General features: G+C 38.9%; 3 protein-coding genes and 1 long non-coding RNA gene across 4 annotated transcripts in view; 2 read left to right on the plus strand and 2 right to left on the minus strand.

Annotated features, from left to right (window-relative positions):
• Window positions 1–177: 177 nt before the first annotated feature.
• LOC149034182 (uncharacterized) lies at window positions 178–3,357 on the minus strand. Its single transcript, XR_016182742.1, has 2 exons — window positions 3,119–3,357; window positions 178–1,110 (listed from the first exon to the last, which is right to left on the minus strand). It is a non-coding gene; the product is annotated as an uncharacterized LOC149034182 (long non-coding RNA).
• Window positions 3,358–3,610: 253 nt separating this feature from the next.
• On the plus strand, window positions 3,611–4,699 carry LOC113678778 (E3 ubiquitin-protein ligase TRIM56). The gene has a single exon (XM_027195682.2). The coding sequence runs from the start codon at window positions 3,611–3,613 to the stop codon at window positions 4,697–4,699; it is 1,089 nt and encodes a 362-aa protein (XP_027051483.2).
• Window positions 4,700–6,605: 1,906 nt separating this feature from the next.
• LOC149034183 (E3 ubiquitin-protein ligase TRIM45-like) lies at window positions 6,606–11,152 on the plus strand. The gene has a single exon (XM_089193092.1). It carries the CDS (start codon window positions 6,747–6,749, stop codon window positions 9,036–9,038), a length of 2,292 nt encoding a protein of 763 aa, XP_089049218.1. The 5' UTR covers window positions 6,606–6,746; the 3' UTR covers window positions 9,039–11,152.
• Window positions 11,153–12,687: 1,535 nt separating this feature from the next.
• The window catches only part of LOC113678784 (spectrin beta chain, non-erythrocytic 1), a 33,999-nt gene continuing 23,517 nt past the window's right edge, over window positions 12,688–23,169 (minus strand). Inside the window, exons 38-54 of the mRNA XM_089193154.1 lie at window positions 22,935–23,024; window positions 22,142–22,342; window positions 21,478–21,686; window positions 20,749–20,953; window positions 20,066–20,260; window positions 19,580–19,759; window positions 18,936–19,180; window positions 18,154–18,292; window positions 17,407–17,491; window positions 17,108–17,199; window positions 16,886–16,990; window positions 16,423–16,659; window positions 15,524–15,639; window positions 15,171–15,246; window positions 14,488–14,579; window positions 14,264–14,306; window positions 12,688–13,727 (exon numbers count right to left, since the gene is read on the minus strand). Coding sequence (XP_089049280.1) covers window positions 13,560–13,727; window positions 14,264–14,306; window positions 14,488–14,579; window positions 15,171–15,246; window positions 15,524–15,639; window positions 16,423–16,659; window positions 16,886–16,990; window positions 17,108–17,199; window positions 17,407–17,491; window positions 18,154–18,292; window positions 18,936–19,180; window positions 19,580–19,759; window positions 20,066–20,260; window positions 20,749–20,953; window positions 21,478–21,686; window positions 22,142–22,342; window positions 22,935–23,024 — 2,478 coding nt within the window. The 3' untranslated portion in view covers window positions 12,688–13,559. The remainder of the gene's footprint in view (window positions 13,728–14,263; window positions 14,307–14,487; window positions 14,580–15,170; window positions 15,247–15,523; window positions 15,640–16,422; window positions 16,660–16,885; window positions 16,991–17,107; window positions 17,200–17,406; window positions 17,492–18,153; window positions 18,293–18,935; window positions 19,181–19,579; window positions 19,760–20,065; window positions 20,261–20,748; window positions 20,954–21,477; window positions 21,687–22,141; window positions 22,343–22,934; window positions 23,025–23,169) is intronic.

Consider the following 23,169-nt stretch of genomic DNA (forward strand, 5'->3'; position numbering starts at 1 on the left):
ACACCTCCCTTCTCCTCCCCCCTACCTACACCATAACTCACGAGGCGCTTTGTAAATCTAGTTCGAACCGGAAGTAAAGAAATCAGTGGCTCTTCGACGGTAGATGACAGTTAAAAGGATAAATGCCTGCTCGGTGATTTGACAAAAAATGTATAGATTAAACCATTTCACAAAACACATTGTACTTCTCCTGTTTAATCAGAGGTGTGAGGCGATATCGACTATGGAAGCAGTGCAGGGATTCCGCCATTTTATCTTGAACAGGATCATAATTCTCCTCCCTACCCTATCTTACTGTAAAATTGCACCTATGCTCCTGATCTTGAAAAAAACGGTCTTGGAGGGATTGCCAAATAAAAGGTAGAAGTCTTCCTCTATCAATGTGTTATTCAGGCATTTACAAAAATTTTTACAGCTGCGGTCCTTTATTGACAATCATTCGACTATCGTTAACTGACGCTTATAGGCTCATCTACTTGTATACAAAGATATTGCATTCGATTATATACCCCCTCGATATAAGCCCTCCTCTGGCTTTTCTTATTTCGAGAGATACTTTCGTACTTCAAACAGAAAATTTGAAAAAATTATTGTTAACTCCATGTGTACCAATACGTTGATATACTCTCTTGATATATACCTCAAATTTTAATTCTGTTTCAAATGTAATGAAATTAATTCGATTTATTGTCATCGGGCAGAATGTCATTTGTTCTCGCGACATTTACTTGCAGTAGCGACAAAACTGTCGATCTGTAATATCGGCGGCGAAGCGTACACTGGTTGATCTTTATTGGACGAGATGTATTGTTATGTATCGAGACTATCCAATACCTTTCAAGACTAAATTGCTCCAAAAACCTGACAAAACCATCTCGGAACAGCCTCATTTCCTCCGCGAGATATCTACGGCTGTCAGACCTGGCTTAGTTCCCAGTCCGAGCCATAGACAGTTTCGTCTGTACCATTTCCAGTGATATGATTGGTCGAGACAAAACCAAAACACACTGATGTGGCCGAGAGAGGATTGGGACGATACTTTTTCCTCTTGGCTTTTCGTGGCGGCCATGAGGTAATGCGAGAGGAACAGTTGTGCCTAAATCCCACCGGCTAAAAATGAATTTTAGGTCAAATTCATCTAAAACTTGTTACTACGGTTTGCTTCACATTTTACTTTTTCTGCACTCCCAATTAGTCTTACACGCCTTTGAACCGCTTTTTTCAAGAATTCGTTTCCAGGCCTAGAAATGACTGCTGGCTAGAGGTACAGCTTGCATATTTAGTCAAATTTGCCCAATTTTTATAGTGGTTGCTTCACACTCTACTTTTCTGCACTCCAAATTAGTCTAACAATCCTTGGAATCACTTTTCTCATGAATACATTTACATTTTGTTTTTTCTTATTTAGTCTTAAACCTCTATAGCTGGTAGGATCTTTGGAGGCTTAGAAACACTTGAACTACAGCTTGCATATTTAATTAACTTTGCCCAATTTTTATTACAGTCTGCTTTGCATTTTACTTCTTGGCATTCCATTTTAGTCTTATACTACATTAGAATCACTTTTTTCAAGAATATCTTCTTGTTCCTTGGTCATGTACCTACCACTGCACACAAGCCATGAGCATCAAATGACTCTTTATAGGGAATCAGCTGAAACTAAAGGACATGTTCCCCTTTTGGGAGTAGGCATTATTAAGTAATAAGTAAAGGGTTTCTGGTTGGTGTTCAAATAAGAAAGGTTTGATTTCTTCGTGACAAAAGCAATTGTTTTTAACAAAAATACAGTAAATAATACAAGCACAGGTTAATCTCATTTATTTATTGTATAAATTCTATATATATATAAAGAGAGAGTAAAAAAACCATTTTATATTTTCAAGAATAACTTGTGTTAAGGTTTTCATACAGTCATACATGCTCTTAAATATCATTGAAAATTCAAAAGGAAAATATCAATTTGGTGAATTAAAATCATGTTATCCTATGACTACCTAAAGATTACTTGATTTCAGTATTTCAGGCAATAGTTGGCCTTGTCAACAATAATTCTAATCAAACACAAATATCATGAAAATAGAGACTGCTCCTTTCAAAGAAATCCCAATCATACTCAGTATGCAGAGTATTACATGACAAACTTCAGTAAATCTGGTTGACAAGTTCAAATCAAAATGAACTTTTTGTCAAATTCATCTAATACTGGTTTGATTTGAATTGAAATAAATCCACAACCAAAAAAAATACAAATCAGACTAGTTTAAAATTTATTTACTTAAGAGTCATTTAAAACATATCAGTGTTAATGATTTCAAGCTTACTTCAGACACATAAGCAAGCTGCCCCTGTGTCTGATGGTGTTTTCTGAGTAATCCTAGATCCTACAAGCCAGATGAACAAGACTGCAAAGCATGAAAATATAGCTATACGGGGGTAACTCCACAACAGTACGAGACTAACATGGAATTTACAAAGGTTTTTCCATAAATCAAAAAGTAAATGAAATGAACCTTATTCACTTCAAATGCACAAAGTACCCCTGGCCTGTAGTATTTTCTAAGTTGATTAAATATGTAAGCTGTACCTCTAGTATTTTCTAAGCCTACTAAGATCCTAAAAGCTAGAGGTACCAAATTAAACAAAATGTAAATGTATTCATGAAAAATGTGATTCCAAGGAGTGCAAGACTAAGTTGGAGTGCAGAAAAGTCAAATGTGGAGCAAACCTTAGTAAAATTTGGGCAGACTCGCCTAAATATGCAAGCTGTACCTCTGGCCGGTAGTATTTTCGAAGCCCCCTAAGATTCTACCGGCTAGAGGTACAAGACCAAATAATAGTTAAAATGAAATGGAAAATTATTCTTGAAAAAGTGATTCAAAGGGGTGTAAGACTAATTTAGAGAGCAGAAAAAGTAAAATGTGAAGCAAACCACAGTTACAATTCAGTAAGTCGACTAAATACGCAAGCTGTATCTCTAGACGGTTGTATTTTCTAAGCCTACTGAGATCCTACTAGCAAGTGGTACAAGACAATAGAAATTTCATCTTGGGATCTTTCTAATCAGTAGCACTATAAAAAGGGCTAAATAGTGGCGATACTATTCATAAGTTTTGTTTACCTTTGCAAACGTAGGTCTTAGCGGCTACGGTGTTAAGAACAAGAAACTTAAGATCGGCGAGGGTGAAAGAAACAGCCAAACGAAATTTCTTTGCAATTGATTTAAACTCCATGATGTATTTTTCATATGTAAAGCATGTAATAATGTTCATGTCTGGTTGAAGGTTCAATCACGTCGCTTGATTGTTGGCAACACTGAAATAGCCCGCCATATTAGAATAGCCGATTATCACCCGACTCGGAAACTCGTTACTAGTGCTCCTCGGATGTACCTCCCAGCCGGCAGGATTTAGACACATCCGGGAATTAGTCTCCGAAACAAAACAATTAAGACAGTATTAATATTCAGCAAGCTTTAATACAAAGAGAGTGAATAATTAACATAATAAACAGTCGATTCTAAGAATAGCTAGCAAAACACAGACACACAAGGCGTCATTGTTTTTTTTCGTGTCGGTGACAACGAAGGAAGCTTTCTGCTCCCTCGCCTTCGATGGACGTTGAAACGTTTCTCCACAATCTCCGTGCTCGGGTATGTTGTACTATCTGTAAAAACATATTCACGGACCCAAAACAGCTCCCGTGTCTCCATGATTTCTGTCTACAATGCTTGGAACGTCGGCACGAAACAAGCAATGGTCGAGACACAATCAAATGTCCGGATTGCCAAGCTCTTAGCACAGTGCCCGATAGTGGCGATTTGAAAGATCTACCGACCAGTTATTATCTGAACGGCTTGATTGATGTTTTAGCCATTAAAGAGCGAAAAGCCAGCCAAGTACGGTGTGGAAATTGCGACAAGAAAAGCTCTCAGAGTTTTTATTGTTTCCACTGTTGCATTTTTTATTGCCAAGAATGCGTCAATGGACACAACATCCTTCGAAGCAACGAGGATCATCGTGTTCTGGCGCTCAAAGATTTCCAAGACAAGGACTTTGAGGATGTGTTGAAACGACCTTCTTTCTGTCCACAGAAGTGGCACGAGAAAGAAGAGCTGAAATATTTTTGCAAGAAATGCGAGATGGCAGTTTGCCAAACCTGTGTTGTGATAGATCATGCAGGTCACGCTTTGGTGAGCATAGATGAAGAAGCTGAAAGAAGAAAGATTGAAATCGAATCACTGCTTAAAGCACAGAAACGCAGTTTACAAGAAAAGATGAACGCTCTTGATAAAATTGATGAAGAATGTGCTAAAATAATAAAACATGGCGAAGACGTGAAAAGAGATGTTCAAAAGTTTGTGGATAAGTTAATTGCAACTATTGAATCGAAGAAGGAAAATTTCATAGCGGCAGTAGAAAACGAAGCAAACGAAACTGTAATCGCGCCAAAGAAGGAGATGGAGAACCAGCTCGCCTCATTAGAATCATCATTAGAAAGAGCTGAGAAACTGTTATCGCAGGGTACTGATATCGATGTCGTTCAACTGAGTCAATTTCTGGAGTCCATGCTCTTCGACGAGGCTGATCAGTTACAGCCAGCAGACCGTGATCTTGACAGGCTGTCTGCTATGGTTTTCGTGGGAAATGAAAGTTTATTGGAAACTATCAGCACCGAAGGAATAGGAACATTGCAATCATGAAAACAACACCAAACATTACGACAGTCTGTCGCTAGAATAAAACAAAGCGTTAACAACAAGGCTTGTTATTTGGCCGTGCGATTTTTTCGTCTGGGATATTCTTATTTGTACTTACGGAAATCTCAGCGAAACATTTTCCCCGTTCGATAGCAAGTATATGAGTAGGTCTGGTTGTTAGAGATTCGATTGAATTGGTTTATTATGATCACGTTTCGTTTACACGTTTCATGCATGTTCTAGTTGGCCATCTATACAGTGTTTTTATGTACAGGTAACTGTTTTCGTAGTTCTCTTGTGGTGTTAAATACACCTAGCTTGTTTATTCCTACGATGATTATCATTATTGACCACTTATAGTTTGCGTGACGTTCAAAGGAGGAGAGTTTGTACTAAGAAAGGTGTTAAAAGGCAAACTATTGCGAAACTAAACTCCTCCAGGTCGGGTTTTATTTTCTATGCAAATATATCTTTTGTCGTATTGCAACATAATCCAATATATTTTAGCTTAGGCCATTCCCACAAGATGTTTCGTTTCCTATCGCCCGACCGAACCACTGTACATTTGAAAAAGCTGAAGAAAGCTATTAACTTTCGAGATACCTTCTCTAGCCAGTGTAAATTTCATATTCAACTTAATTAACACTGAATGTCAAATTCATCGTAAAGGAGATAGGCACGCAAGACTTTCTTCTAAATAAACATTATTTACGTCTAATTTCCAGTTTGCATATTTCACAGGGGATGTTAGAGTTACGAAAATAGTGAGAAAAATAATGCCTTATTTTGGTCAAATATGAGTTTATGTCTTAGCATTATTTTGTGGGTTGCCGAGAACAATTTCGCCATTTCGCATGTTTGGACAAATTTTAATCGCCTTAAACGTCGGTTAGGGAGCTCATCGACTTCACAGCGGCTTTGGATTAAAAAAACCCTCAGTTCATCTCTTGGATTAACTGATCGTGCTTTCAGGAACAAAAATTAAACAAATGCTGAGTTTTATCATCGGATTCACCTCAGCTAAACTTCTACGGCTTTTCAGGGGCCGGAGCCGGGTCTGCCGTCTGTTTTCCTCATTTTAAGGTGATTCCTCAGGAAAAATAGTTAACGACACTCGATCGGGCGCTAATCACGCGCATCATTTCATCGGTTCACGGTAATTTTTGCGGTGGCTGGAAGCAAGGGTTTTTAAAGTAACACTTGAAAATAACTTGATTGGTTGAAAGACTCGAGTGTACGAAACAATTAATGTATAATTCGTGGAGAAATCACGCAATTTTAAACGACATCGATACAAAAAGTTCGGCTCGTTGCTTTCAAGGTCATAATTTACATTCCTCGAGTAATGGGCTTCGCACACGCTTTTGGCTATATCCATTTTCCCTTCAAGTTGTTTTTTACTCACTCAATTTAAAGGGGATGATTTGTTCACCAAATTTATGCGATAAAAAATATGGTACTGGTTCATCGTGCTCGCGGAAGAGCTAAAGACCATCCTACCTGGTTTATTGATTGAAATACAATACCTTGTTCTAGGAATGCGCGCAAGAGTCTTCGCCTGATTACGTGATTTTCATGCGCAGTTCAGGATGCGTAGTACAATACGAGCAATCATATTATCGTTCCAGATAATTTTCAGTTTCATTCAGCAAGGATGCTTATAGCAGGGTCATGAGGATCAGGCGAGACAATTTGATTGACGTACAAGCTTTAAAAACAACAGATTAGGTTAGCGCTCATTCCAAGAATTGCTGATTAAAACCCTTTAACTCCCAAGATTTGATTGTCAATTCTCCCCTCTAGCTGCTACACATTTCCTTGTAAATTAGTTACGAGAATTTGATATTTGATCTAGATGACAACTTCAACCTGATAAGTCTGAGTATTCTCATTACCTTTTCGCTTGATAATATATGGATATTATGGGGAGAATTTGCGTGTTAATCACTTCTGGGAGTAGAAGGGCTAAAAAAAACTCTCCAGGCTTCATGGTTTCAAATTGACTGATTCCTCGTGAACACTACTTTGCACACTGGCGTTTAAAAACGACATGGATATCAAAACGTTGCTTCATAACCTTCGCGAAGAAGTTTCGTGTTCAGTGTGTACTACCATATTCACGGATCCGAAACAGCTCCAATGTTTACACAGTTTCTGCCTGAAGTGCTTGAAGCAATGGCACAGAACAAGTCGTGGCCGAGACACAATCAGATGCCCGAAATGCCAAGCTCTCAACAAAGTGCCGGAAAGTGGCGATCTGAAAGATCTACCAACCAGTTTTTACCTGAACGGCCTGATTGATGTGTTAGCCATTAAAGAATGTCAAAACAGTCAAGTACAGTGTGGAAATTGCGACAAGAAAAGCTCTGAGACATCTTATTGTTTCCAGTGTTGCATATTTTATTGCCAAGAATGCGTCATTGGACACAACATCATGCGAAGTAACAAAGATCACCGTGTTCTGGCGCTCAAGGATTTTCAGGAGAAGGACTTTGAGTGTGTGATAAAACGACCGTCCTTTTGCTCAAAACAGCGACACGAGAAAGAAGAGCTGAAATATTTTTGTAAAAATTGCGACGCTGCGGTTTGCCAAACTTGTGTTTTGATGGACCACGCAGGTCATGCCTTGGAACACTTAGAAGAAGAAGCTGAGAGGCAAAAGATTGAAATCAAATCATTGACTGAAGATCAGAAACGCAATTTACAAGCAAAGATGAACACTGTTGGTCAGCTCGAAGAGGAGTACGCTCAACTGATTGAACAAGGCGAAGACGCGAAAAGAAATGTTCATAGATTTGTCGACGACGTGATCGCGGTCATTCAAGCCAAGAGGGAAAATATTATTGCAAAGGTTGAAAGCCAAACAAAAACATCCCTTCAAGCTCTAACAGCTGAGAAAACGGAGACTGAGAGTCAAATAAAGAGCATTGAATCAACGCTGGAAAAAACCAACGAGCTTTTGACGCGACGTACAGACGCTGAAATCGTTCAACTAAAGAAATCATTGTGCGCAATCATTGCGACTCAAAATGCAAGCCAACCGATTAAGCGTGACCCGAATAACTTTCCTGCTCCGGTTTTCATGGAAAATCAAAAGATGCTAGATACAGTCAACTCCGAAGAAATTGGAAGTGTACTACATGCATGCAACAAAACGGAAGCAGGAATGTCTGTTACGGAGGGCAAAGAACTGAGCGAAGCTTTTGTAGGACGCGAGGTGCAGTTTGTTTTGGTCACGAAAAACGCTCAAGGAGAGCGATGTTATTTTAAACATGACAATGTAACAGTAGAGATCACTGACGAAAAACATAGAAAATGTGTCACAGAGGTGCGAATAAACAACAATGGAGACGGAAATTATCGCATCAGCTACTTTCCAAGAGATTTAGGCAGATTCATAGTGAGAGTCAAGGTAAATGGAGAACAAACTCTAGGAAATCCTCTGATTGTGCAGGTAAAACAGTTTAAGTCTGTTATCGTTTCAACTTTTGGAACTTTCGGCTCGTGCGTTGGGAAGTTTAATAAGCCTTGTGGTTTGGCAGTAAATGCCAGTGATGAGATAGCTGTAACCGAATCTTATAACCACCGAGTTCAAATCTTTAACACTGATGGACATAATTTAAGATCCTTCGGTCGAAAAGGTCACGGGATGGGAGAATTTAGTAAGCCGAAGGGAATTGTATTTCACCAAAATGGGAATATTTTTGTGGCAGACCAAGATAACCATAGAGTCCAGGTTTTCAGTGGGGAGGGTGTTTTCCTAAGAAAATTTGGAGGAAAAGGAAGCCATAATACTCAGCTCAGTTTTCTTCGCGGTTTATCTGTGGATAGTGATGGAAATATTCTTGTTGTTGATAAAGGTAACAAGGAAATCAAAATATTTTCCCCCGACGGAAAGTTTTTAAGAAAGTTTGGTGGGCAAGGCTCTTTAAATTTTCCTGTCCACTGTGTTCAATGTGATAGATATCTCATAGTGTCAGACAGGGGTGACCAATGTATTAAAGTGTTTGACAGGAATGGAACCTTTCAGTACAAGTTTGGAAAGCAAGGTAGAGGGGACGGAGAATTTGAAAATCCCAACGGTTTGTCAGTAAACAAGTCAGGACACTTGATGGTCTGCGATACAAGTAATCACAGAGTACAGATATTTGAGCTGAGTGGAAAGTTTGTTGCTAAGTTTGGAACAAAAGGTAGAGATCCTGGCGAATTTGATTTCCCTCGATCGATTTCAGTGCTAAGTGATGGCCGCATTATTGTGTGTGAGTTGGGAAACCATCGCATTCAGTTGCTCACGTTCGAATACAAAACTCCAGCTGCCTCAGGTGTAGATAATTCGATCTGATTTGCGGTGCCGAAAGAATGAAAGAGCCATGGCTAGAAATCGAGGTCAGTCAGCGGCTGATGTCGCGAACGCAACACGAGCTGCGTTTCACCTTACTGCGTCTGCGCATCCCACTAAAATCAAACATCTTTTTTGAGTTGAGTTCCTCTTTCCTCCTTGTCCCTTTGGCCTTTGCATAATCACTTTGTACTTTTCCACAAATTTTTCTTAAAGATTCATTAACTTCTAGTCTAATTTTTTCATCACTGCTAATTGCAAATGCATTTCCCGGAACAGAGTAATCAAACAGATCAACATAAGTATAAGATAATTTCATATTTGACTCATGCATGTGCAAATTTGATGGGGTTGAACAAGATGGTTCTCCATTGCCATAGCAATAGCATAGCATTGCAATTTTTTTGGACTTTTGGAAGTCGTTTGGCAGCGTGAATTCACACTTGTATGACTTTAAATAGCCTTCAATTAGAAGGTCGGCTTTCGAAGAGATCGAACAGACGTGGGCAATTGATAAAACAACCCTTGTTGTGGCTGCAGGAGAAGCTTTAGCTGACCAACATAAGCCATTTTAAGACACTAAGGGCACCAAAAAGGTTTAAAGTTTCTTCGACTGGGGCAGATCGTAGCGAAATCGTAAGAGTTTGAGAACGGAGGTGAGTGATCTAGACACTCTTCTAATACATTTCAGACGAAGGCATTTTTAGTACACGCTTCCAGAAAATTACTGTGCCTGATTTTCAAAATTTTCCCACAGAAAGCCTTATGCAGCCGCCATATTTAAACTCCGTAATTTGTCTTTTATGCGCATGCTTAGCCGCCATGATGTCTTCGATTTCTAGCCATGTGATAAGTTGAAGGAGAAGTGTGCTCCAGAAATCATGAAATTTTTATCTTTGCCTTTAAAAACATTGGCAAGAAATCGAGAAAACGAAGAGATCTGATTAATTAATGTGAAAACAAAATGAAAACTACCAAGGTCCAATTTTTAGCACATCATGTTTGAACGCAGTTTTCCAAAATTTCAGTTTTTCTTTGGAATCTCAAAAAGGGGCCAGTATCATTGTAAAGTAAACAAACAAATAAATAAATAGATAGATAAACTGTAGATTTTTCTCTATGGGTTTATGAAGACAAGTTCTCTCATTGGTCAGTAAGTTCTGTCAAAACATAACAAAAACATACTTTCAATTGGTAAGTTTTGATTTGATTAATTGTTTAAGAAAGCTCCGGTTTTTTTTTCTCTTTTTTAGTTCGCTTGATTCTGTGAATTGCATGACAGCAAAAGTGAAAATTTGCATCTGTTAATTAAGAATGTTGAGAAGTAAAAGATTCAAGTGTGGTAGGATCTCTTTCTTTTAAAGATACCCCTACCAAATTGAGAGACTCGGGCCCGGCACCTTTCCTGACTTTTTCCATCCGTTTACGTTTTGTATTTGAAAAATATAATACTAAAAATTACTCTGTTAGAATTTTTTATCACTATGTAAACCTTTGCTTCCTTAGAAAAATGCAATTGTCATAAAAATCATATCGAAACACTTTCTCCTTAACAATAGCAAGTATCTAATTAATATACGTAGTTCTTGAGTAGACCGAATTTATCCTTTCGTCAGTTCTTTACACCCTAACATCAGTATCCATATTCTCTATACTTTTCTTTATACACATCTTTTGATACTGACAAGGAGAATTTGTTCAACAATCAAAGCTTCTTGTGGTAGCGATCATTTCCTTTGTTCTCATGATCTTAGTGAATGGTTTAGCAGTATTTTTGCTAGGAGAAATTAGATGCTGATCACACTTGGGGTTTTAATAGTTAACTTCGTAGCATGCATGTCCTAGTTGGTCGTATTTAGGGCGGTTTTCATTACATATAGCTTGTAAAGTCTTGTAATAATCAGACTACCTGAAGTAAATAAGGGAAATTTTCTGTAACTGAAAATGGGAGGATGTTTTAAAGCAGACAAAATGGCCACAAGTACATTAACTAGGAATCTCATTTCAAGAACATTTTGGCAAGTCATTTATTTTGGTCTTGGAGGACGATTTTTTAGCATTGTATATTGTTTATCACAAGTTTGTCATACTCAGTAAAATGAGAACATATAGGAAAATACTGACTTTTGCTTGTGGTACTTGGTTTTTTTTTTGTAATCGTATTTGATCTTCACCCTCTCTTATCATGAGATAATTTGGTTTCATCAACTGAGTTGATAATGTAATTTTGTAAAGAGTTTCCAAGGCTGAAGTTTTAAGCGTTAGCTCTTCGTCAAACTGAATGGCAAAGGGTGAACCTCAAAACGACAGCCTTAGAAACTCTTTACGGTGGCGAAATTGTATTATCAACTTATTTGGTAAAACGAAATCACCCTGTTATACTGTCTCACCAACGCAGCGCTACAGTTTCTTTGGAAACTTCCCCCCCCCCCCCCCCCCATCTCTCTTATCATAGTTCCGTGTGGAAACGGTGGTCTGATGCTGTGACAATTGTCTTTCCAGTAGGTTATATTTGATCTAATTTCCTTATAATAAGATTAATTCGGGCAGCTTCCCACTTCCTAAAGCAATCTCTCTTCTCCCTTAAACCCTTTACACCTTTGAATCATAATTTTCCATAATGCATCTCACACATTTTCATTAAAATGATATCTAGAATTTGCTTGACAATTACGAGCCTCCTTAATTTGCGTTCATTTTATTTCTTCTCGTGACCTTAATATTTTGCACAACAGAGTTGCTGTATGTAGAACTTAGATCCCAGTCGCTCCCAAGGGTTAGAGGCTTCAAAGATCTTCTCCTCTCTTTGTAACTCCACTCACGCTGCCTTGTAGACTGATGTACATATCTTTACCTGTTTATATTAGCTAATTATGAAATGTTACCCATGCCTCCGTCGGGTCTGAAAAGAGTGTCTAAAAGCAATACAGTTTCATTGTTTGCTTCCCGAGCCATTGTAATCTGGCTGAATGAGCTAGTACAAGTAAGCTGTAAACTCTGTTGGTGGACTTAACTCAGCTTACTTACGAAAGTTTTCATATGCATAACAGTACAACAAAGTTACTGATTCCCTTCGAAATCGTAGTCGCCTAGAACATGAACTTGCAGCTGCTACAAACTTTTACGGCGTTGAGCTGAGTTCATCATAAGACAAATAGAAGTCGTTTCCTAATACAGAACTGGGCAAAAATATGATCGCAAAGCGGAGTGGCCCCAGTGTGCCATCGAAACTTTGACTTTCTTCCCGGTTTCAAGGCTTGCCTATTTGAGCAACTAACTTTTGAACAAATCTAATGATTTCGTTTGTTTTGTGTTCCTCTTTTGCCCGCTGCTTTTGCGGTTCTCATTCAAGGTCGTAGGGAGTATTTCGAAAACTAGAAGCCAAAGTACTAGAAAATGGCATAATACGGAGCTCGGAAAAATACGTGCAATGAGCTAACGCCCGCCCGAAATATAAGCTAAACCATCCAAAAAGTTGTATCTATCCTGTATAAGGGTCTTGGTTAGAGGCGACGAATAAAAACGTAGAGGGGAGACAAGGAGGTTTTTCCCCCAATTTATTTCCTATAGCTCACCCCACGAAACGGACACCTTTCTCAGGCCGATCAGACACTATCCCAAGCTCAGTGTGCTTTAACAGCAAAGACATCAGTTAGCATTATTTAACTTTATTGACCAGCTTAGCGCTGTTCGCAATATTGTACTACACAATTCAAGGTGAATCAAGAGGAAAAAAAGTAGGATGTTCACACTTATTATCTGATCACCTGCAATGTTATCAAGATTATATTTTCGCGGATAATTCCTTCCTTGAACCAGTGTAACGTTTTCATCTACATTCACCGTTTTAGCGAAACGTATCTCAACAAGAAAATGTAACAGAGAAATTTGGCATCAAAGTTTGAAGTTTTTCAACTAAACCCATTCCTTAAACTCGTATTTGATGACTTAACAAAATGTAACTTAGTTACAATTAAGAGAAAAAAAAGACAAAAAAAAAAACAAAATATCTATATACCACTTAAAAGTTTTTCCTCTCCCTTCCAAAGGTATTTGTTCAAAATAAAGCACACCTAAAAATATGTATGTTGAACTAATGAATGCTGACTATTAAACTTACAACAACATAACCTTTCCATTCTCGTGATTCACAATTCTTCTGTGTCGCTCGTCTGATTTTAATCACCTCCCTTGTAAGACAAAGGTCTAAACGTCCATCTTTACCTCTGACGCTATCTAGCGAAGTTCGCGTAAAAAGCTTCTTTCGGTTTTTGTTCTGACGAAGAGGCACAAAATCCTTTTGAAAACTAAAACCGTCTCAGTTCACACTAGAATTCGTTTTTGCTTAGCAAGAAAACACTTACACACAATAAACTTTACAAACAGGTCTATCCAGTTTAAACAACATTCCTTCAAGAAAGCCAAAGAATAATTCGTCTGAAAACGCTCCATTACAAAATGAAATTCCTAAACAAAGCGATTAACTGTTTCACAGATATTCATAACTTTTCGTTTCATCTTCTTTTATTTCTTCTCCTCTTTCTCCTTATCTAAGTTTTTGCTTCTTCGTTTGCCAAAAATGCCGCTTCCACCTTTGCCCTTGTCAGTTTTCTTGCCAGGTGATGCATCTTTCCCGGCAGCCTCTCCGCTGATATTCTCCTGAATGTGTTTAATCCACAGTTTCATGTCCTCCTGAGACGGGCAGGGTAAGGAGAGAAAATTTATGTCAACGGTTAAAGAGCAGAAAGAGAGCTAAAACAATCAGCATAAAGGGTAACTAGCGTCTAATTTCTACCCATTGTATCACCCCTGAATGATACGTAAATGTCATGGGAATAAAGCTTAAGGGCACCTCTTTAACTAGCTCTCGATTGCCTTAGTTACTCTCCTAGTCAGAACCATAAGAAATGTAGACGGAACAGTTTGCAGAATACGCGTACTGATGTTTGGGTTGTAAAGGTTAGGCAAAAATTTTCGAGGCTCGGACGAAAATAGAAGACCATGGAAAATGTCACTCCTTCTGACAAAGTTTGATGGCGATCAAACGAAAAAAAAAATATATTTATATATAATAGAGAAAACTACCAAGCAGTTCACAATTTGTGCGTGTGCCAAATATCAGACGACACCGCTTTAAACTTGAGCTAACAAAGTTGCGATTACTTGATAAGTTACTTTACTTTTCACCGATTTTGAAAAGACTAAGAGACATTTCTTTCATTGCTCACCTCATCTTTAGCTTGGAAAAGGAATTCTTGACCAGCACTGGATCTGTGAAATAAAAGGAAGAAGCGAGTCAAACATGGGGTAACAATCAACGTCTAAAATAGCGACACATTTGCGAATGAAACAACGTGTGCTTCCTTTTAAGAAGCACCGCTGTTGAAAACAAAAAAAAGCATTTTACTTTTTTCCTCTGAGTGCGACTGATAGAAGATGCAGAAAAAGGTACCTGAATCTGAACACGTTCTTTCTCTTGGTGTAATCAACGGCTTTTTCCACAAAACCTTCCTCTGTAGTCAAAGAATGGGCTGCCTCGTGATCCTAACAAGTAAAGCAAATTCGAAGTGTTATTGCATGAACAGGTTAATATGTATGCATTATTTACTAAGGGAAAGGTCAAATTGTCTGCACGTCTCTGTCCATTGAGACGATTGGGACAAAGATGTCAACGAACATAAAAACGCCAAAAAAAAAAAAAATTGAGATCAACCACTAGTAATCTATTGAGGATACAAACAGATACAATAAAAGACACGTTTTATTGACGAAAGACTGAAGAAAACAGGTTTGTCTATGCGGGATCAAAGCGAATGTTCCTAAATTGACACTATGGTCCTCGATCGAGCAGCCAATGAGAACACAAGATTCGCTTTGGGTTACCTACCCGCTTACACAGACATAAAAGTAAATACATAAATTGATTGCAATATCTAAATTAAAAGATAAGTGAAAAAAGACATGTGGTTTCTTAAGTGAGTTATCTTCTGATGTTTACAAGTACCACAAAAAGTTGAGAGAACTGGTTACAGCAGGATTTATTTTCTGACAAAACGAAGATAACTATTTACTGATTCGACGCCCGAGCGCAAAATCTTATATATTTCCCATAATCGATCTAATGTAAGTTCTTACCACGCGTGCCGTTTTCTGATCTTTGTAGAAATGAAGAGACATGTCTTGTAAAACAACATAGAATTGTTTCCATTGCCTAGCGGAAAAAAACAGAACAGAAAAAAAAAATTAACGATTGATGAATTTTTTAAATTAGTTTTCAAAGAGAAAATAATTAAATTTGACAAGAATTTTGCCGAATTGAGGTTTTATAACGTTGTTGTTCTTTTTATTCATTCTTTGAGCATAGCAGTGGGAAACTGGATCCTACACCTCGTGCAGTCAAACCATACTAGAGAATGCTTCAATCAATTTCACATCGTTTACCGCCAGAAACTATCGGGAATTATCGGAAACTATTCGGATATGCTTACCTGATTGGTGCCTTTCTGTTGGGAGCATCCATTGTTGGCTTACGATACAGATAGCCTTCCATTTTACCGTCTGTAACGCTCTCGTCTGTTTCTTTTTCATCTGGTGCGCCTTCGACCTTGACAGATCAAGATAAGGATAAATTTTATACATAATTTTTAAAGGTACGTATGTTTCTCATAACGTTGGTAGTTGAGGCAGCTAAGTCAGTAGGCGAATTGAGAAACCCAAACCGTTGCTACTTTTCCTGAACTCCACAGCATGCAGTGATTATGTATCGCTCTTCGCTAATTCCACCGTAGGGAACAGCATTCCATCGCCAATCCCCCCCCCTTCCCTCCCCTCCCCTCTCCTCCCATCTAGCATTTGTCAAGTTTCGCCAATAGTTAGCAAGAACTCGTTTACAATCCGGGTTGGAGAGAGAAACTAAGTGAGTAAGGTGTCCTGTCGATGGAGATATCACTATGATAGTTATTTACTTATCATTGCATTCTCCATATGAATATAGTGCGACTATACCACGAACTACCCTCTCCTCCCCCCCCCCTCCCCAAGAGGGGGAAAAGAATCCCTTTTCGAATTTCGTGTCAAACCATATGCTTTGAAATACTAACGGAAGGGTTACGTCACGGCGATAATAGACAGCAAACAGACTCACACTTTGGGGTGCGGGATTAAACAGGAAGGGCGCACATTAAGGTAAGCGGGCTGTGGAGGTTTTCCCAAGCGTGAATTTAAGGGTTGTAGAGGAAACACTGTTCGCGCCTGGCTCGTTCATCTCGCCGATCGTTTACCTTTACCGTTCCGATTTACAATCCTTCTTCGTGATAATCTATAATTAATATAGCGACCCCTTTTCTAAAGAAACTACGCGGAAAGGAGATTGCCTCTTCTAACTTACCCCTTCAGCTTCAGCGACAACGACAGCCTCCTCCCTCGCTCTCTGTTCAGCTTCCCTTTGCTCGCTTCTTCTGCGTGCTTCTTCCTCTTCTCGTCGTCGGAGCTCTTCTTCCTCCTGTCTGCGGATTCTCTCCAGTTGTTCCTGCCGTTCTTTTTCTTCTCTCTCTTTTCTTTCTCGTTCTTCTCGTTCACGGCGTTCTTGTTCCATTTTGCGACGCTTTCCTTCACGGAGCTCGTACTGATAAAAGATAATAGAACATATTGCATTTAGTTGTTACGTTCCAAGAAACTACCGGAAAAAAAAAAACTTCTTCCCTGTTAAAGAAATGAGAATTTTGTAATCCAAGCCGCTTGTGGGAAAAGGTATTGAAATCCCTGGTCATAGAAAACACACAGGAAGTCTCCTTGAAGCACAATTAAGATATGAGATGATGCTGTAAGTGTATCATAGTCTAAAAACCTACCGTCGTTAGGCGCTCAAGAGCCTGGAATCTTTCTTCTTGAGTATTGACGAGTTTCTCGAAGTTGCTGTGTTTCTCCAGCAGCTGTTCGACTTCGTTGAGATCGCTCTAAAAACAAATATAAAGGAAAACCATGAGTTACAAAAAGTGTTCGGAAATGTAAAATAACTTTTGTAACTAACTCGGTTATTTCCGTAAACTTACGGTCGGAGAGAGAATACCTACCCCAAGGTTCTCGTTTTTCAGGTATGGTTCCTGAGCGATCATCCATCCTTCCGCCATGTGAGCATCACGTGCAAACTGCATGACTTCGTGGACTGTCAACCATAAATGAATAACCTGTTAGGGCCATGGCTTTACGGAAATAACTTTATTGTTTCTCTGCTTGTTTGTTTATATGTTTGTCTTCTATCATTTTTTGAACGCGAAAGAGGTCATAAGCTTCATTAATGAAAGCTAGGTAAAGTGACACAAAAGAGTAAATGGGAAAAAGGAGAAAAGATGGAAGTGGAAGGCGCCGTTACCTAGTTGAAGATGTTCCCATCTCTTGTCCCACTCGAGTGACAATTCATCTTTGTGTCGGTTCAACATGTCCAGCTTCTCATTAATCTGAATAGTGGAGAAATTAAAATTTTTTTTTCATGTTTGTTATTTCAAACAGATATGTAACTTTATTTTGGTAACGCGCCACACAAGGGAAGCCTCAATTACAATTATGCTATGTATTATGTGTATGTATTATGTTATGTATATTATGCTGGTAAGGAATCTGTCGAATGTACCAAACAATGTACATGACTAACATCGATATCACAAAAAGGAAAGCGTCACCATGTTTCACCATGAAGAGGGCCAAGACAAGAAGAATCACTTTATATTTGCATGAAATTTTACTTTTCCAAAGCCTCTATCAAAGATGTTCATTTTCCCTGACTCATGGTGAAATTCCCTGACTTTCGCTAGACTCCCTAATTTAAAGAATTTTCTTGTTCACTGCCTTTTCCTGACCTGTAGCAAACATGATCCTGCTTAACTATTAGGCTAGTGATAAAAAGCGTATAACGACATATAAGACACTTTACTAGTTCTATTTTTATTTTATTATTAACTCATTTATTTTTACTATTCGTCACCATTCGCCACTATTCGCTGTATTCGGTCGTCATTCGGGTTTTATCACTAGCTTTAACCATTTTGCGTTCTCTTCTGACTTTCTCCTACTGTGTGAAAGGATGGGAGTGAAAGCTGAAAAGAAGACATCATTTTTTTACCTCAGGAGTAGCGTAATGGTTTCGGGCGATCAAATCTTTTCCCATCTTCACAACATTCTGGAAACTGTCTTCGCGTGCATCAATTTCAACTTTCCTGGTTTGATGTTGTTCCATCAAGACCTCGACTCCAGGAACATCCCTAAAGTAACATAAGGTAAGACATACCATAATTATTTTCGTTCCCGGAAGGTTTTAGGTCAACAGAGCTCGTACAGTGTCATTCTTCTCCATTGCTACACTTCGCGGTTAAGTCTTTAACTCCCATGAGTGACCAAGAGAGAATTTCTCCTTACCATATCAATACAATATCAAGCATAGAAGTGATGAGATTAAAGTAAAATATCAGTTAGAGATTATTAGTTGATCCAATACCAAATTCTCCAAATTGACATCATAAGAACTGTATGTCAGACAGTAAAGAGAATTACTAATGAGATCTTGGGAGTTAAAGGGTTAGTCATCTGACCCCTCTGTGGTGTTTTTCTAGCATAATTTACAATTTTTCTTTCTGTTTTGAGGGAATATGCCATAGTTTATTCGTCTTGAAAGTTGCGCGACATTTTTCGAGTTAGTTATTCGCAGTCCTCTCCATCTTTTGCAATCTCACTTCCTCTCTTCTCCATGTTAATTTGTAGGTATTTAGCCCCATTTCCAAACGATAAATTTAATTGCATTGTATCCAAAGGCGATTCTTATGAAAGTATTGTGAATTACTGTTTCCTCTAATAAAACGACTCTATTAACGCGATGTCGCTCTCTTAACAAAAGGTGGGAATACTCACTTCGCTTTCTCATAGGTTAAAATTTGCTTCAGCATGTCGTTCATCCACAGCATCTGGTCTTGAACAGCCAGTAAGAATCTGTATAAGTCATCAGCGTCATGAAGGCGCTCAGTACGTTGTTTTACACGCCAGTTGAGACGCTTCCATGCGTCTAACACTTCGTCCTCTTTGTCTTGGATTTCTCTAGCTTTGTCGCCAGCATAAGAGCCCTGGAGACGACTGGCTTCCTCCTGGACCGCGACGACCTGGTAATGAAAACAATAATTGGAATTCGTTCACAAAATGGCGGGAATGAGCTGACTATGCGGCGGAAAAAATTAATGCAACTGCAACACTGAAATTTCACAGCAATTATGGTACGGGTATGTAAATAATGAAGTCTGAAAGGAGCCAGTACTGGCCACCACGCATTACGCGCCTCTGTTTTTGTTATGGTTTTCACGAGAGCGAGGTTTGTATTGTTTTCCAGAAGCTTGTGGAGTAATCAACATCGAATTGATGGCTGCCGATAGTCAAGCCGCGCTTGATGCATACTAGTCAAAACTGGGTCTTTAAAGGCACTCTCTCTTGGCTTTCAAACCCTAAAACGGCGTTTTCGTGGAAATGGTAAACGCTATTCCCGCAAGATAGCAGGAGAAGCATACCTGATTGCCGAGTGGCGCCAAATCTGCTTCGAATCCTTGGTGCACAACTTGCAGTTGATGTAAGCTGTTCAAATCCCGACCAAGGTCGTCCGTGAGAAGGTTTTCTTTCTCCTGGATCATGGCTAATACTTCTTTGGCCTCGTAGAAGAATTTGTGCAGTTCACGGGCAGCTTCTAACATCTGAGAAAATTTAACAACCGAAGGCGACATTGTTAGATTAGCAACAAAACAGTTGTTACTTCAAAAACTACAGTTGAGAAACTTCCATCTGCGGTTTAAAAGTAATCCTGGACTTCATTGGTTCTGCTTCGGTAAAGAATAAGAAAAACTTCTTAAAAGAGCAAACGCAAAAGCTTATTTCCAACTTATGAGTCACTAGCGGTTTCCCGCACCACGGTCTAACGTGGTTTCTTTTCAGGTTCTCGTGGGCTTCGTGTGAATTTAACATTTACCCGAGAAGCGCTTCAACAGACAATATTAACTGACCTTTGTCCTCGTTTCAATGAGTTCCACAAGATCGGCCCATGACTCGTTGATCTGATCTTTCCACTCCGCTATCGTAGCAGCGTCAGTGTGACCTGTTCCAATCAGCTGATCACAGACAGCATTCGTGGCAGCCACGCGCTCGGTGCCAGTGTTCGAAGTATCACGCGCGAACTCGCGGAATTTCTCGATAAGCAACTGTTGAGAGATAACAAATGAACAAAGAGAATTACCTACGAGAATTTTCACGACAAAAGCTACAAAATAAAGCTCTGAGCTTGGAGCTGATTCTATGAATAAGGACAAAAAGATATCTGAAAAATTAAGTGACACAAGCAAAAACAGAAGATAACATTTGAGGCGTTGTATCTAAAAAAAAAACTACAGAAGATTATATTCCACAGACTTTGTTCAAAATAGATGAGATTCCAAATGGCATGGAGCTGATTATGTGTTTACTATCTCAAACCGATAATAATTCCACATATTTCTCATTGCCCCTTTCATCAAATCCGAAAATTATCTCGGACTACTTGGAGTTTGAAGGTTCCAAAATTCTAAGCACAGGTTTCTTCGATAGGCCTTTAACTAAAAGAAACCCTTACTATTGTGTCATAAAACGCAAACTTCCTATAAAAATATGGAAACAAACAGAACATGTGAAGGAATGAAACAACGAATTGTACCTCTACTTGGGCAAGATCTTGTCCAATGTCCTGCGATCCAGCTACCACTTCCTTCTGAGCGATCCAGTGTTCCAGATCATCAATTTCTCCCTGCAGCTGATAAAGTTTAAGAGTCTCGTCCAGTTTCCCTCGGCGTTCCTCTGCTAGGTCCTTCAATCCTTCGTACAATTTTTCGATCTGACCTTGACGTTTCTTGACTGCCTCACTATGATGAACATTATCAAAGAGGCGATTTAGTGGAAATTACGAACGGCCATCATAAACAAAACAGTAACGTACTACAAGTCCTCCAATGAAACTACGGTGAGCATTTTTAATAATTTGAAATGATGTTTTTGTGAATCATCCCTCCTTCCACTTTTTCGTGCCATTTTGTGTTCGTTCTTTCGCTGATCTTCTAATGACAAACTGGAAAAATTCTTTGGTTCATCACTTTATTCACAAGTTGACTTATTGGTCCACTCATTTGTGTATTCCACCGCTTACTAAATCTTTGGAACTGGACTTGAATAGCACTCCCTTTTGGTAACTCAATAGATACGAGAGAGTCAACTTAACATACCCAACTATGCGTTAGGTTACAGGTAATTTAGTGTTAACACTAAATGTGGTGTATTTAGAATATCAGCGAATTTATTGCTAATTTAGGGCTAACGCTAGAAACGTCAGCTTGATTCACAACGAACAAAAAGATCGTAAATTCGATAAAAAGTAAAGTGTTTTCATTACCTCTCGGGATGCTCGCTCTCCACAAGAGCATTAGCTGTGTCACCTAATTCATTGACTGTCTCGGAATAATCAGCAATGGCTGCCTCCAAAGTCTCGTGTTTCTTGAGCATGGCATTGGCGCTTGCTTCGTCTTTTCCACGTTCGTCACCCATCATGTTCAATTCTTGTTCGCTCATCCACGATTCAGCTTCTGCTGCATCGTAGTAATACTGTAAGAGAAAACAACAAATTCGTTCAATTTTTCCTTCGTGCGGCGGTACATTTCTTAGTCATGGAAAATCCGTTGCGACGATTCATAAGAAACAACGAGTATAAAAGCTTCTCGTGTAAAAAAAACGTTTTTTTAAAAACTATAGGACTTCGACAATGTCTACTATCGTGGACGGATAAAAACACTGGACATATTATCATTATCTGTCGAAGACCACAGAATGACCGCCGGAAGCTTAAAGTTTCTTAGAGACATTTGAAAAAGTGCTTCGAGGATCTAAAATTACATATATCCAAACAGTAATTAAGAGACATAACTTTTCGATGCAACGTAAAACATAATTTTGACAAATGGGTTAACTCAGAGATATCACACAAACAAAGTCTTATTTTTTTAAGCGTCTGACCGATATCTTTAGATCTTCACATAGAGCGAGCCAGAAACCAGACGAACCTGTTTAGCCTGTAGTGACAGGTCCAGCTGACCTTTGTACGCATCCGACAATTTCTTAAGATTGTCGTATTTCTCTTGCAGGTCCTGGGTCCTAGCAGCCACTTGCTCAGCTTCTGGGTGTTCGCTGTCCACGAGTTCTTGTCCTCGTTTGCAAATGGCGTCTTTGTGAGCTTCGTGAATGGCAATCTCGGCACACAAGGTCTGTTAAACAAGACAAAACCCTGGTCAGTCCCTTTGGAAAGACGTTATCCGCTTTGTCACGAAGGTAGGGAAAAGAAATTATCTGAAGCATCTACAGGCAATCGAAAGACAAGACTACGGACTACGCGCCCCGATGCTTTACCACAAGGCACAGAACTCTGTGACGAGCTAAGCAAGTCAGTTTAAGTTACAAGTGTTGGAAAAACAGTCGATCAGTTTACGTGAACCAGACCAAAAGAACACCTGACTGACAAAAAAGATTTTTCAGATGACTCCTCAAGTTGTTGAAAAGTCAGTTAATTTTTTCAGTTATTTTCAAGAACAAATTCACCCGGACGATCCTACCACACAATTGACTGATGGGAACCGTCAAAAATGAAGCTGAGGTAATCTCTGCCGCCAAAAGTGGACGCAAAAGATATCCAAATCGATTTATTTTAATTATTTCTCCAAATCTTTCGTTTTTAATGAAATTTTAACCGCCCTTAAATCTAAGAGAAGTCGCTAAATTTCTCTTAAAACTGATACCTCTTATAAACTATCTGGTTTCTAATTGCCCATTTCCCCTATCATACATTAAAGACTGTAATACCTGTAGTTTCTTCTGCAATGTCTGCACTTCAAACAGGTTATTGCCGTAGTTGGTAGACTGAAGTAGAGGCTCCTTTTCCTTGATCCACGCCTAAAAAGAAACGAGTAATATTCAAATGTTGATATAAAAAATTAATCAGACATGAAAATACTGGTCGATGACTTCGTTCATGAAACTAGAACTTTATCGAAAAAACACCACCAGACGAAAAGTGTTTATGAAGGTAATCAAAATC

Source organism: Pocillopora damicornis, chromosome 14 (genome assembly GCF_964200805.1).
Source record: "Pocillopora damicornis chromosome 14, jaPocDami1.2, whole genome shotgun sequence".
Classification (NCBI taxonomy): domain Eukaryota; kingdom Metazoa; phylum Cnidaria; class Anthozoa; order Scleractinia; family Pocilloporidae; genus Pocillopora; species Pocillopora damicornis.